This window comes from Hyperoodon ampullatus (assembly GCF_949752795.1).
Source record: "Hyperoodon ampullatus genome assembly, chromosome: 1".
In the NCBI taxonomy this organism is placed as follows: Eukaryota; Metazoa; Chordata; class Mammalia; order Artiodactyla; family Ziphiidae; genus Hyperoodon; species Hyperoodon ampullatus.
In genome coordinates, this window is record NC_136914.1 from 217,945,092 (window position 1) to 217,959,973 (window position 14,882).

The following is a 14,882-nucleotide window of genomic DNA, read 5'->3' on the forward strand; positions in this document are numbered from 1 at the left end:
CCGCAACGGGAGAGGCTACAGCAGTGAGAGGCCCGCGTACCGCAAAAGAAAAAAAAATAAAAAATAAAAAATATAAAAAAAAAAAAAAATATATATATATATATATATCTCCTTTGGAAGATTTCTCATATACAAACAATACTGAAGAAAGTTCTCATAAAGAAACAACATACAAGACTGTAGACAAGTAGACGGGAGATGATGTTAAAAGTCAAATTTCACCACAGGACACTAGAATCTAATCATAACCCCCAAATCTCAGAAACAAATAATAAACGTGACATTGAAGGCCAAATCGATAATCAGAGTTGAGTCATTTACCATCATTATTTGCCTAAGTTTTAACTATGTGGACACATTTCCTCACATTCACTGATTTCAGGGCTGGAAGAACGTTAGTGATCATCTCTTTTAATAAATAAGGAAACTGACACTAAAAGAGATTAAGTGACTTGACTAAGATCAGATAGAACAGGCTAGAACCTAACTTCCTAGTGGATATACTTAAACCAGTATAAATATACAATACATGTAAAAGAAGATATATAATGCACATGATGGTCATTCATGTTTAAAAAATAGAACAGCATCACATGAACTTTCTACCATAAACTGGGTGACACCATTCAAGGGCAGGAGGACCTTGAATTAGGAAGCTGGAAGAGAGCGATGAAGGCTGGCAGATAGCCACAGGCCAAGGATGGGGAGGCCAGCCAGGGAGTAGAGAAGCTGCAGTGTCTGGAGCACCTGGCAGGTAAAGCGTATTTGAGGTTCAGGAAGTCCTTAGCAGGAGCAAGGCAAGACACCTGTGGCAGGAGACTGAGGATGTGATATCTGCTAGGGACACAGTATTTACTCTTTTCACTCATTCTGCTTTGCCAGGCCAGGGCTCTAGCATGCATTCAGAGTGAGAGGGAGAGAGCACTGTGCATCTGGGTCAGATAGATTCCAGGAACATCTTCGGGTTTTCTCTCTCCTAAGGGCTCTGCTTGTTAACTCTGGATTTACAGGTCATCAACCGCATACACTGGTCTGAGTTAATGACCGACTGGTGTTTTCTACTAAGCTGCTGTCAGGCAGATTTTTCCACTTAATTTCATTTAAAACAGTGGTGCTTAATCCTGGCTGCACATCAGAATACTCTGGGGAGCTTAGGAAAAAAAATAAAACTGATGCCAGAGCCCATCTCAATTAAATTCTGCTTTAATTGGCCTGAGGTCCAAGTATTGGTATGTTTGAAAAACTCCCTAAGTGATTCTAATAGGTAGCTACGGTTGGAACCACTGATTTAAAACATCAGGGAAAGTTTCAATCAACTAATCAATTGTTTCAAAAGTTACAATAGCATTATTTTCTTCACATCTGGCAATGTGATTCATTAAAAAATAAAGAAGTAATTTGCAGAACATCCTGTCTTCATAAGACGTTCTCATTATCTATTCATTTTTGCTAAGGAAAGTCAACATATGGCTGAATTCAACAATAAATCCGAAACTGATGGCTCCACTGAATCTTCTTTCCACCATCTTATTGCCATTATCTTCTTTGTCCAACTCACCTCATTTGCCATAGTAATTGCTCCTATTGACCTTTAGGTTGAGCTGTCTGGACAGTCCAGAAGGCATAGTACTTATCACAGATTCCAGGACAGTTTGTCATCATGGGACTTCCTGTGCTATGGAAATTCAACTGAGAAACCAGTGTGGGCTGGAATAATTAGTAATGTGGAACTCCTTCCTGCTTTTGGGCTCTCTCACTTTTATCTAGCAGAAGGTTAGAAGCATTGCCTTGCTTTTCTTGACTTCTACCTCATTTTTTGTTTGTTTGTTTTTTCCTTCTTCCCTTCTAAGGCATTAGAAAAGGCAGGAGATAGGGGTAGAAAGATTCATTTACTCATAAAACTGGGAGTGTAATTAAAGGTCATTTAGTTCAACCGCCGTCTGAGACCAAGAGACTTTCCCAAGATCACACAGCTAGATCACCCCTGGCGTGGGGACTGGAACTGGGGTCCTGACTCCCAAGCCCCATTCTGTTCAACATACCACCTGGCCTTTCAAGATAACTCGAAGATACTTGGGAGGGCTTCCTCCTTCCACAAGAGGTTCTCCAGCCATCTTATCCTTGTCAAACTAGACCCCTTTTACTTCCTTGACATTTTATTGTCTTCTCACACGCGTCCTGCTTAATTCGGGACACGATAGCTTATGGACTTTGCTCTCTTCCTTCTCGTTATTTTGAGCCCCGTGCTGGTAATACTTGTTTAATTTCTATTGTTACATGCTTCTCGTTGATGTGCATTTACTGAATGTCTGCTGTTGTCAAATGTTGCAAGGTTCTAAGAGGAAATTCCAAAACAGAAGACGCCCCAGCTCTGTGGAGAGTCTGGCTGGTGACAGACCCCTGAAACCAGCCCCTTAGGTCGCATTTCCCAGCTCTCCTAGTCTGGGTCTCTGCGAGCAGCACAGGCCCGGGGGAAGAGGCGGGGTTTCAGGCTGGATTTAGGGAATCGGCCTGGCTTTTCTCAGGGCTGGTGAAAGTAACGAATAACCTGCTGGCATGGGAGGGGAGGCCCCAGAAGTGGGCTTCTGCTCCAAAGGCCGCAGGGCAGTAAGGCGGCCAGCCTATCTCATCCAGGCCAGTGTTCTGCCCGCAATCGCCCGGGGCTGGGAAAGCGGGCCCGCCAGGGGCGGGGCCTGGAAAGAGCGGGAGGAGGAGGAGGAGGGGGCTTGGATGGGGAGGGAAGAAGGAGGAGGAAGAGCCTCGGGGGCGGAACCAGGCGGAGAAACCCAGGAAAAGCTGGAGAAGAAGGCGGCGGGAATGGGCAGGAAGAGGAACGGAAAGGAGAAAGAAGCGGGGAGGAGACGGGGAGGGGGTGGAGCCTGGGAGAAGTCGGGGTAGAAGCAGGGGAAGGGGTGGGGCAGGGGGAGGAGCCATGAGGAGGAGCGGGGGCGGGCCGATCAAGGGGCGGAGCTGGGGGAGAGGCCTCCCAGGCCGCCGCCGCCGCCGCCGCCGCCGCCGCCGCCGCCGCCGCCGCCGCCGCCGCCGCCGCCGCCGCCGCCGCCGCCGCCGCCGCCGCCGCCGCCGCCGCCGCCGCCGCCGCCGCCGCCGCCGCCGCGGCGCGTTCTCCTCCCGCGGGTCTGGCAGCCGGGGCGCTCCCTCAGCCGCCGCTCCCCGAAGCGCGGGCTCTGGCGACCCCGGCCGACGAGGACGCCCCGCGCGAACCGCCGCCTCTGGGGTCGCGGGGTCGCGGGGCTGCGGAGCCGCTGGCGCGCCCGGGCCGCCGCCGCCTCCCTCGGCGTCCGGGGCCGGCATGGAGCTCTTCCAAGCCAAGGACCACTACATCCTGCAGCAGGGCGAACGCGCGCTGTGGTGCAGCCGCCGCGACGGCAGCCTCCATCTCCGACCGGGTGAGGCTGGCGGCACGGGGTCGCCCTGGGCGGGCGGGGGGCGAGGAGGGGGCGCGGCCGGGGCCCCTCGGCCGGGGGCTGCGGATCTGGCGCCTCCTGCGGCCCTGGCGGGCGGGGTGGGGCGGGCTCGAGCGAGGGCGCGCGATCTGTCATTATTTCCTGAGCGGAGGGAGCGCTGCCGTCGCCCCTGCCCCTCCGCGGGGGACAAAGGACTGGCGACCCTCGTCCCTCCGAGCGCGCTTCCGCGTCGCGATCTGCTCCGCTGCCCGGGAGAGGGGACGCGAGTCGAGCCGCCCGCAGTCGGGTCGGGCCGGCGCCCACCAGAAAGTTCGAGCGAGGTGCGCCTGGCCTTAAAGGCCTCTTCCTCTCTGGAGTGGCTTCTGCCCGTCCTTCGGGACAAGTTCTGGGTTCGAATCCCCATCTCAGGGCAGAGGCGATCGCGCCAGTTAAGTGGAACATCCTGCCGAAGCTTCAGTGCCTGTGGACATCTATGTGTTTCTGGTGGTCCTTTATCATTAAAGGCGTGACTTCATTCTGGTTACCTCATAGGCACTCGATTTCCAGCGCCTTTTTTTTTAAAATTTTAGTATTGCAGTTAAACTGTATCGTAATGTTCAACTTTTAATATTTTTGTGCGACTCAGTATTGTGAGATACACTCTTGTGGGTCCATGTTTGGGTATCATGTAAGCTGTCATGAGATGTCTAAGTCTACAACGATTAGTCTGCATTAGGAAAACTAGGTCACAGTGGTGAGTTAAACAGGGCAGTCGCTGCCCTCAGAGAGCTGACAGTCCGGGGGCGGCGGTTTCCCTTGAGGGGGCCCAGGAGCACCTCCCCCTTTGAGGTTGCCAGTCCTTTTTCCTAATCACTGCAGATGTTTCATTTTAGGAGAAGTAAGAGAACAGAGTTCTTGAAAGAAATAGCCAGAGCATTTCAAGTTTACTTGTAATTCTTGTATGTAATCTAGACAAAAGAATTTACGTGGTATGAATTGAAAGTATGAAAGGCACAAACGAACTTTTCATATACATCACAGCGGTTACCATTTATAGGAGGGTTTCCAAGGATCTGGTCCCTTAATATATTATTCCCAGTCCTCACAACAACCTTACAAAGCAGGTGGTGGTATCCTCTTTCTCAGGTGAGGAGACAGGTGTGAAAGGTTGAGTAACTTGACCGAGGTCACAGAGACTAGAATTGGCCCCCAGAACACTTTCTGGCCCGCCCCACTGCTTGCCTAGGAAGGCCTGCTCGTTGATTTGCTAGAGCAGTGAAGGAGAACTTATTTTTTTTCTAGGTTTTGGATGTATTTTCTTGCTATTACATTTTATTTCCTCTATTCAGAATGGAAGAGAAACTACTGCACCCAGATAAGGTTCTTTGATAATCTTGAGACAGGAGGTGTTGTAGATAGGCTAATTTTGGCCAGTCTCCAGTCATTCTCTTCTCCCTGTTTTTCCTGATTTGATCATTTGCCTGGTCTTTCTCCCCTGGCCCCACCCACAATGTTTGGATAAGGCTTCAAGTGCAGACTGAAGAAAAGTAGATTGCAAAATTCCCCAGGCTGTCAAAGAGCCGACTCTTTGGATTCTAAGAGCTTAAAATTAACTATGGCAGCTGGGTGGAACTTGACATCATCTCTAACTCATTGGACAGAACACTCTTCTGTACTTCATTTCCTCAGCTATAAAATGAGGGTTGGACTTTTTGGTCCTTGTGCATAATGAAATGTTTTTGAAACAGTGCCAATATAAGTGTTGGTTCAGTGTACCTCTTTGAGGACAAAAATTGATGTGTTTCATGAAAAACACTCAGGAAATCTCTATGTCACCTGTGTATTGGGACAGTGAATTGAAGCATATGTAGATAGAGGTGGGTGTGGTTGTCTCCATTTCTAGGGCTATACTCTCTCCTTTCTCTTAGCCTCTAAGATTGACAGAGATGAACCAAGCTGGTGGAATTACATGGAAGGAGGTAAGGTTCCAGGAGTCCTCTGAATAGATGGCTTTAAATGAATTATGTGTCACTCTGTTTGGTTTGTGTTCATTTCTTGTACACAGGAACCCGTCCAGTCCTAACAGCTTTAGGGATGTTACTCCCCTCAAGAGAAGTAAATCAACTCTTCTAGGGTGCTGGCTAGTAGCTTACCTTTCAATGGAAGGATACATAAACCCGTACTTCTGAGCTGAAGCTCAGATGATCGTGCTGCAGGCTTAAGCCTTTAAGGAATATTCACAGGGAAACCTGGGCCTAGATTTTGGATTAAGCCATGTGGTTTGAATTACTGTTTATATATCCAAAGTCCATATCAGAAGGCAAATTAACTTTTTTCTGAATAAAATGGTTGTAGCTCTTGCAATTAAGTTTATCTCACTTCTTAGGATACAGCCTACCACAGACCAAAGTAGACCAAAAATATAGAGGAAGGAAGAGGCCATTATCTTTCAGAACAGGCTGTTTTTGATCTTCAGGTGTTCAAGTACATATAGCCAATGAATAAAGAATCTCACACACCTGAGTTTACCAAATAGTTTATCCTATCCAATACTCAAGAGCCTTTCTAAAGAATGCCTATGGAATAATGGCATTTACTTGTTAAATGTTTTCCAGGTCTTTTTCTGTAGACTTATTTAAAATTCTCCATTTTATTGGATCATTTCCCTCTGCTTTTACAGCCAGTTTTGCTATTGTTTGTAATGAAAGCATTTAAAATCTTCCATAGTTTCTTACTGGTTATTCAACTGAATAAATTACTGGCCAAGTCCTTTTCTTTCTAAAGGGCAGTATCATAAGACCAAAAAAGCCTGTGAGCCTTGTGATTTTTATGTTTGTGGCAACTTGAAACAGGACTTTTCTTCTAGTGACATCAGAAGGATCAGTATTGATACTTAAGTCTAAAGTGACCATTTCCTTGGTCTGGAATGTTTGTTACTGTCAGTCTCTTTTCCTGCCTAGTTTATTTTGTAAGACCCAGTTCAGATGCCACCCCTACTCTGTGCTCACCATAGCCTGCATTCCTGGGGCAGAATTACTGGTCACCTTTTTGTGTTTCCAGGTGCTTTAGACACTTGGTACACACGTTAGTTATAGCCCTGACTGTATCATATAATAATAGTTTGCTTCCTTCTTCCCCAGTGGACAGAACATTCCTCAAGGCAAGGACCACGTTCTACTCATCTTGGTATCTCTGAGCTTTAGAGTGCTTAGGACACAGAAGGCATTGTTGGTTGAGTTGAGCCAAATTAAATTTAAGTCCAGGTTTTCTCTCAGTACTGTCATTGCCACAAATATAGGATGTTGTGTTATGCTTATTACTCATTTTAGGCCCTGTTTTAAATGTCTTCTAATTGGGGTGGAAAATCTCTGTCCAGCTGGATAAGGAAATAAATGTGAGGAAAGGTGCATTTCCACTTATGTTGTTTTTCTATCTGATTTAACGTCATTTAAAAAAAAATCTTTGTGATGGTATTCCGTCTTTTCTTCTTTAACATTGTTTACATTTTTTTTTCTAAGTAGAGTATTTTTTCCGGTTTTCCATTTTTTTAAGGTTAGTGAGTAGTCTGTATTCATACTTAGAACTGCTTTTTTGGTGGATGCTTATATCTCTTGCAGGGTAATGACCACCAGAGGAAAATATTTAGACTGTTTTATTTTCAACCAGGGAAAATGATAAAGCACTGTGTAAACATTCAGTAATCTCTTGAGAGTGGAGTTTCACTATCTGAGAATAAAGGCTGTAATTTAAAGACTTAAAAAGCAATATAATATAGTCCACTGTTGAGCAAGGTTGATATGGTTTTATCTCTTTAATCTTAAAACTGCTTCCACTTGTCCTTGTAGCTTTGTCTGTGTTATATAATTACTGCTGCGTATTGCTTCATTCTATTCTGAGACTGACCATGAAAAGATGGTAGAGCATCTGTCGTACACATAACATTCATAAGCATGTAAACTATTTGGAGAGAGATGAAACACTGAATGATACATACCAGTGAACAGTTTTTTGGGGGGGATGCTAGTTATCAGAATGTACAGAAACATAAAAATGCATTCCTGTTTTTCTTAGTTATTTTTTGATAATGAAATTTATTTTTAATATGTCATATGAAAACTTTTTTGAATGAGAAATTAGTTACAGAATTGAAATCTGAATGGAACTTTTATCTGTTTTGCGGAATCATATTTTATGCAACTATATCCAGTTTAGACTTTTGTGTTATTTGGTATTTACTTTGAAAAAAATTTTTAACTTCACCTTTTAAAAAAATCATGTTTGCTAAAAATTCACCGCTTACCATGACAAAATGTAATAGGGCATTTTAATTTAAAAATCAGTTATTAAATATATTGTAAAAATCTTTTTAATCATTTTTATTGCTGTTGAATAACCAGTTTTGTCCCCTAGTGTCTTTAGTTTTCAGTTTCTTTTAAATGGCTTACCAGTTTTATACCTTGAACACTTCTTACCCCATATTTTATATTTCTAACAGGCTAGCAGTTGGATTGAACAGATCTGTAAACTTACTTTGTGAACATTTATTGTTATGCATGCAAGATACAAAACACATCTTTCCAAAAAATTTCGCCCCTTTCTTTGGCTTAAAAAAAAAGATAGTCTTTGTAGGGTGAATGATGACAATTTTTGGAATCAGGTTTTACAGCTAGAGGGAAGTTTTTGTGCATATTGTCTGCTTTGTCAGCTGAGATTAATAGTAGGTAATAACAACAGCTTTTATTTACTAATCATTTTTCTGAACCAGACACTGTTCTAAGCCCTTTATGTGTACTGTTTCATGTCATCCTCACAATAAAACTTAGGCGGAGGGGTTTTATTATTATTTTACAGGCACAGAGAAGTAATTTGTCCAAGTTCAAAGAATAAGAGGGAGAGCCAGACTTCTAACCCCATATTGACTCCAAAGCCAAGTTTTTCTCAATATTGACAAAAATGTTTTATAAACCTTTCTACCTTCTTGACCACAGTTGTAGGATTTATATTTTTATGGCTAATACCTGAAATGTATTTAGCTGTCATAGTCATTATAGTGTAGCCTATGTAGAGAATAAAATAGCCTCTGAAATGTCAAAGTATGCACGTTGAGGAAGGATCTATGTAGAATGAAAAGGCTGATGGTGGGACTATTGGTTTGTTCTTTGACCTTTCACCTGTCCTCACTCTTTTCTTGCAAAACTAGTTATATAGTTACAGGGAATATCGTTATATAATAGGTTGACTAGTTTTTCCAGCTACTGTCAGTTTGTAAGGTTTCTCTTCTTAAGTTTTTAGAACATTTGCAGGTTGTGGAGGGAATAGAGAGAGGGAAGATCTTGGAGCAGAAACACTGATATGTACTGGATGGGAACTATTTCAGCCAGTGATGAGCAACCTGAAGCCTTCTCAGTCTAACTTTGCAAGAGTTCCAGATCCAGTTTCACAGACATCCTCTCAGAGCACGTAAAGCAGAGAGGGAATGGAGGAGAAAAAGTCTTCAGGGCAACCACTTGCGAAGAGGGGAGGGACCTTTGTAGCATCGCTGATTCCTACATGCTTGTGTTCTGGCCGTGCCAGCAGAGGCCAGGACTTGCCAAAGGCTGGCTTCAGAGGAGAGGCAGTATCCAGGCCTTTAGGATAGAGCATGCAGGTGCCAGAAACCAAGGTGCCCTGACAGCTTGGTCTTTTGGGAACGTGGCTACTTTGGTGCTGCTCCAGGATGCCCAGCAGCACGGCTTTCCCTTATCCCACCTGCCCAGCCTAACTCAGCCCAAGCAGGGAGAAGGAGATGTAGATTCATTACTATATCCCTAGCACCTGGCCCACTGCAGGTCTTCTGTAAAAATTGTATTGAATGAATTGAAATAATTCTAGTTTCTGGTTGACTCTGTGTACCTTGAGCAGCAAAGAGGTTGTTGGGAGGATTAAATGGAGAACAGAAGAACAGAAGACTAAAAAGCTGCATCTCTTATCAACTTTAAAAAATGTGCTAATTTCTCATTGTCATTTTATTCAGGAAACGGGGGAATCTAACTTTTAATTCTGTGGGATTCAATAAATCTTTTCTTTTTTTAATGAAAATAAATGAGACCCAAAGACATTTTTATTTTTCTCTAACTGGCCCTATGCCAAAAAAAAAGATTGTTGGCTGATTTTGGTTCTTATGATTTATGACAAAATTAGCTGATATATTTGCAGGTAGATACTAGACTATTGGAAAATCAAACTAATTTAGCTATAGTATTGATTCAGTGCATTCTCAGAGCCATAGTCTGACCTTGATGTGGTTTTATGGGGATTTAAATGTGTTAGATCTTTATAAGCTGCATTACTATCTCTCCGTAAACCTTTTTGTAAACTGTTCTATTCCTGTTCAAATATGTTTTAAAATATAAACTTTTAAAATCTAGTCTTGCAAACACAAACCTGAGAAGTAACAGCAATCTCATAGAACCTGTAACAAATTACTCATTAGCTGGGCTAAGTCATAATCATTCATATGTGTCAGACGACCATAAATGAGCTGAGAAGAATATTTGAATTAGAGTATGTTTACCAAAATAGAGAAATAATACATTACTTTATTATCAGTAGCTGTTGATAATACATTAAGTAATATTTAAGTAGTATCTAAAAAGTGAGGGTGAGTACTGCACACTTAGCATTATAGTACTATCAGAACACATACTGGTAGTATCTTAATTAAATCCCATGCTCTGTTAGGATGACTCATTTTCTGGTTGCTGTGAGACCCTTAAAGGAACTGCTCTCATTCACAAAAAAGCATCCACTCCTGCCAACTTTTTGGTAAGGCTGTTGAGGGAAGTACAGGTTGATTTTAGGTCAGTGTTCCTTGTTGTTTTTTCTTTTTAAGTTACCTCATTTTAATTGCAGATTCTTTCACATTTAACCTTGAATTTCTTTAACTTCATGGTGGGATATTTAAAAATACATTTAAAGTACATTAATTTTTCTTTATGAAAATTTATGAATCTTATTCTTTGAAACCTCTTTTTACTTATACTAAACTTCAAATTCCAGTTTCTGCAATGGTCAACATATATAATTTGAAATAGTCCTAACATGTAACTGAAATGTTGGGACATTTTAAACATGCCACAGTGCTCTTAATTTTAGTAGTTTGCATGTATAATATTAATGATGCTTCATGGTGTCATTATACATTGCTTTTATGCCAGAAATAAACATTCTTCTCCCTATTTCCAGCATAATAACCCTCCCTTCCCCCAGGGAACAGTTGTGGTGAGTAGACCAAAGAGTTTGGCAGAGTTTCTAGTTTGCTAGTCTCCCTCTGGGCAGTTGTTCTTCTTGACTTCCAGGATTCACCTCTAGTAGCTATTGCATTTATCCCCCTTTGCACCTTTCAAATACTCCCTTTTCTCAAAGAAGCAGCCCTCCGCCCCGACAACTAATTTAGTATTCTATTCCTTTCTCCTTCCAAATTATATTAAGTCTGAAATTCTGTGAAGTCATTTATTTATTATTTCAACAAACATTTATTGAAGATCTGTCTGCGAGGCATTGTGCCACGGTAAAAAGATGGATAAAATACTGTCTCTACCCTATAGCCCAGGTAGTGGTCCAACAAGGGAAAGGCATACAGAGGATTCTAGAGTGACAGATACTGTGATAGAGCTGAGTTCTGTGGGAGATTTGAGCTGGGTCCTGAAGTTCAAAGTCTCTGTTTTTTCCCAAGATAGTGAAAATCTGTTTTTCTTCCTAATAAAGAAATGGGAAGAAAGGTGTTCTTTTATTTGATTCTCTGAAGTTCCTTCCAGCTGTAAATTGTCTGTGATTGTTTCTGTCTTATTTAAGCGTGGAAAGTCCTGGAAGAAACTGGCTGTGTGACTAGTGGACTTTAATGGATATATATATTTTTTTGCCTTGCCTTGCCAGAAATAACTTTGTATGCACAGTGCCTTGGTTCTAATTAAGTACTCAAAAAAAAAAAAAAAGAAAGAAAGAAAAAGAAAAAAGTTTATGAGAATGAATAGTGCCTAACTGGCCAGACTGAAATAGTACAGGTTCTCCCCTGTACCTCCCACCCCACAGGTCACTCTGCTGTGGCCCTCGTTTGATCTAGAAGCCGTTCTACATTTGAGGGCAATTAAAATGGCAGACCCTAGACCTGATGGTGTGTTTGAAGGTAGAGCTTTTTGTTGGTAAGGACCTATGGTGTCAGAATGACTATACAGACGAACCTAGATGGAAGAGAGTAAGTTTTGAACAGAGGTTTCAGGAAAAGCTAGGAAATTATTTAAACGCCAACAGAGACAAAGGTTGCATCTATTTTATGTTCGAAGTGCTAATTTTATGCATCTCAGTTACCGGCTCTAAAACGAGTTAAGGAAAATACCAACTGTTAGCTCACCTGTGCTCTTATTTAGCTTTCAGAATCCTATTTCTTTCTCTTGTCTTTTTCTGAAGATTTATTTATTTATTTATTTTGGCTGCATTGGGTCTTTTTTTTTTAATTAATTAATTAATTTATGGCTGCATTGGGTCTTCGTTGCTTTGCGGGCTTTCTCTAGTTGTGTTGAGCGGGGGCTACTCTTCATTGTGGTGCGCGGGCCACTCATTGCAGTGGCTTCTCTTGTTGCGGAGCACAGGCTCTAGGTGCGTGGCTTCACTGCTTGTGGCTGGCGGGCTCTAGAGTGCAGGCCTGGCAGTTGTGGCGCAAGGGCTCAGTTGCTCCGCGGCATGTGGGATCTTCCTGGACCAGGGATCAAACCCGTGTCCCCTGCGTTGGCAGGCAGATTCTTAACCACTGAGCCACGAGGGAAGTCCCTGCGTTGGGTCTTTGTTGCTGCGTGTGGACTTTCTCTAGTTGTGGCGAGTGGGGGCTACTCTGTTGCTGTGCACGGGCTCCTCATTGTGGTGGCTTCTCTTGTTGCGAGCATGGGCTCTAGGCACACGGCCTCAGTAGTTGTGGCTCACGGGCTCTAGAGCGCAGGCTCAGTAGTTGTGGCGCACGGGCTTAGTTGCTCCGCGGCATGTGGGATTGAACCTGTGTCCCCTGCATTGGCAGGCGGATTCTTAACCGCTGCGTCACCAGGGAAGTCCTATCACAGGATATTGAAATAGTTCCCTGTGCTATACAGTAGGACCTTGTTGTTTACCCATCTTATGTATATTAGTTTGCATCTGCTAATCGCACACTCCCAATCCTTTCTTCTCCCCAACCCGCTCTCCCTGGGCAACCACAAGTGTGTTCTCTATGTCTGTCTGTTTCTGTTTCATAGATATGTTCATTTGTTTTGTATTTTAGATTCCATATATGTGATATCATATGGTATTTGTCTTTCTCTTTCTGACTTACTTCACTTAGTATGATAATCTCTAAGTCCATTCATATTGCTGCAAATGGCTTTATTTCATTCTTTTTTATGGCTGAGTAATATTCTGTTATGTATATATATACCACATCTTCTTTATACATTCATCTGTCAATGGACATTCAGGTTGTTTCCATGTCTTAGCTATTGTAAATAGTGCTGCTATGAACATAGGGGTGTATGTATCCTTTTGAATTATAGTTTTATCTGGGTATATGCCCAGGAGTGGATTGCTAGCTCGTATGGCAACTCTATTTTTAGTTTTCTGAGGAACCTCCATACTGTTTTCCATAATGGCTGCACAAATCTACATTCCCATCAACAGTGTAGGAGGGTTCCCTTTTTTCCACACCCTCTCCAACATTTGTTATTTGTAGACTTTTTAATGATGGCCATCCTGACCAGTGTGAGGTGGTTCCTCATTGTAGTTTTGATTTGCATTTCTCTCATAATTAGTGATGTTGAGCATCTTTTCATGTGCCTATTGGCCATCTGTATGTCTTCTTTGGACATATGTCTATTTAGGTCTTCTGCCCAAAAAACAATTTCTGATATCCTTCATGCTGCTCTGTAATTAGATCCCAGTTGTTTTTGTTTTTGTTTTTGCGGTACGCGGGCCTCTCACTGTTGTGGCCTCTCCCGTTGCGGAGCACAGGCTCTGGACGCGCAGGCTTAGCGGCCATGGCTCACGGACCTAGACGCTCCGCGGCATGTGGGATCTTCCCGGACCAGGGCACGAACCCGTGTCCCCTGCATCGGCAGGCAGACTCTCAACCACTGCGCCACCAGGGAAGCCCAGATCCCAGTTTTAATAGAAAAATCTAGAAATTCTTAGGATCCCTTTCCTAGGTAGTATAACTCATCTTTTAACTATTCTTAGGGTTTTTTGGTTTTTTTTTTTTTTTTCCCCTTAGGGTTATTTTTTTAAACGTATTTTTTTTATACTAGCTTACACCAACTTTTTGCTTATTCACTATATATTATGAGCTCTTTATTCACTTTATGGTTCTTAATTACATGAAAGAGTTTCAAGCTGTCCACGGCACAGGTGTCATCTTTGAATCACTCAGGTAGGATAAAACTAAAGCTACTAATGCAGGTTCCAACTAGTAACCTATAATCACTTCGACCTGTAATTCTCAACCTGACTGTACATTAGAGTCACCTGGGGGAGATTTACAAAATACCTGTGCCTGGGTCCCACCGTAACCCAACAGTCAGACTCTCGAGGAGTGGGGCCCAGGCATCAGTATTTGTAAAGCTCCCAGATGGTGATATTGAGCAGCCAGGATCCAGGACCGTTGAGCTGGAGTTCACAGTGGGAAAGCAGCAGCTGCTAGAACTTCTAAAGTGGATTAGCTCTTTAGCTTGCTGAATGCTGCAAAATAATTACTATTAGAGAGTTCAGAGAAACATGTATCAAATTTTGCATTTATAAGATGGCATCTGAATCAAATTATTCCTTAACCTTTTTTTCTGGCCTAATTAAATTTTGAGAATTTAAGTATGGATGAGCTAACCATTGGAACTTTTAGTTCCTCATTGTAGAACCCTTTTCCTCATCTGTTTGACTTTGGTGTTGGTAATTGTCTTTTCAGAGCAATAATGTCCTTTTGTCTTTAGCAGGAAATGAAACTTGGGTCTGATTATATATGCATACACTAGCACCTTTTTTTTTTTTTTTTTTGACACAAGTGAAACTGCCTGTAAACTTCAGCAGCTATGCAAAACCCAGACTTGTTCTTGGGCTGAGGGAGCGCCATCACTCTGGCCTCTTGGAATGAGTGAGTCATGCTCTCTGCAGGCACACAGTACTTAATCACTTGTTTTCTGTGTACCAGGAAGAAGAGGGCATATGAAAATAGAAGCCATGTACTGCCAAATGGATCTGAAATAAGAGTGGAAATGTTGACCTAATGGGTCAAACAATTGAGCTTATGACAAACTGCTTATGTCTTTGGGTGTATGTTACTTTAATGGTTTCACTAATTGAAATTTGGCATTATTTCTAAAATACTATGCTTTTGTAATTTGTAAGCAGCTCTACTCTTTACTAGATAACCTTGATAATCCTAAATTTTAAAACCTATTTGCAAACTTCAGATGTTTCTCTTTTGAAATTGTG

General features: G+C 42.5%; 1 protein-coding gene across 3 annotated transcripts in view; it reads left to right on the top strand.

The window, feature by feature from the left end:
* Positions 1-3,266: 3,266 nt before the first annotated feature.
* Positions 3,267-14,882, top strand: part of INPP5F (inositol polyphosphate-5-phosphatase F) — a gene marked incomplete at its 3' end in the record, with an annotated part of 99,836 nt that continues 88,220 nt past the window's right edge. For 2 of the 3 annotated variants that reach the window (XM_079709160.1, XM_079709162.1), the window contains exon 1: positions 3,267-3,407. In XM_079709160.1, the coding sequence (XP_079565286.1) occupies positions 3,311-3,407 (97 nt within the window). In that variant the 5' untranslated portion in view covers positions 3,267-3,310. Of the gene's footprint in view, positions 3,408-5,332; positions 5,384-14,882 lie in introns of all 3 variants that reach the window. The other variant, XM_079709161.1, reaches the window with a different exon arrangement.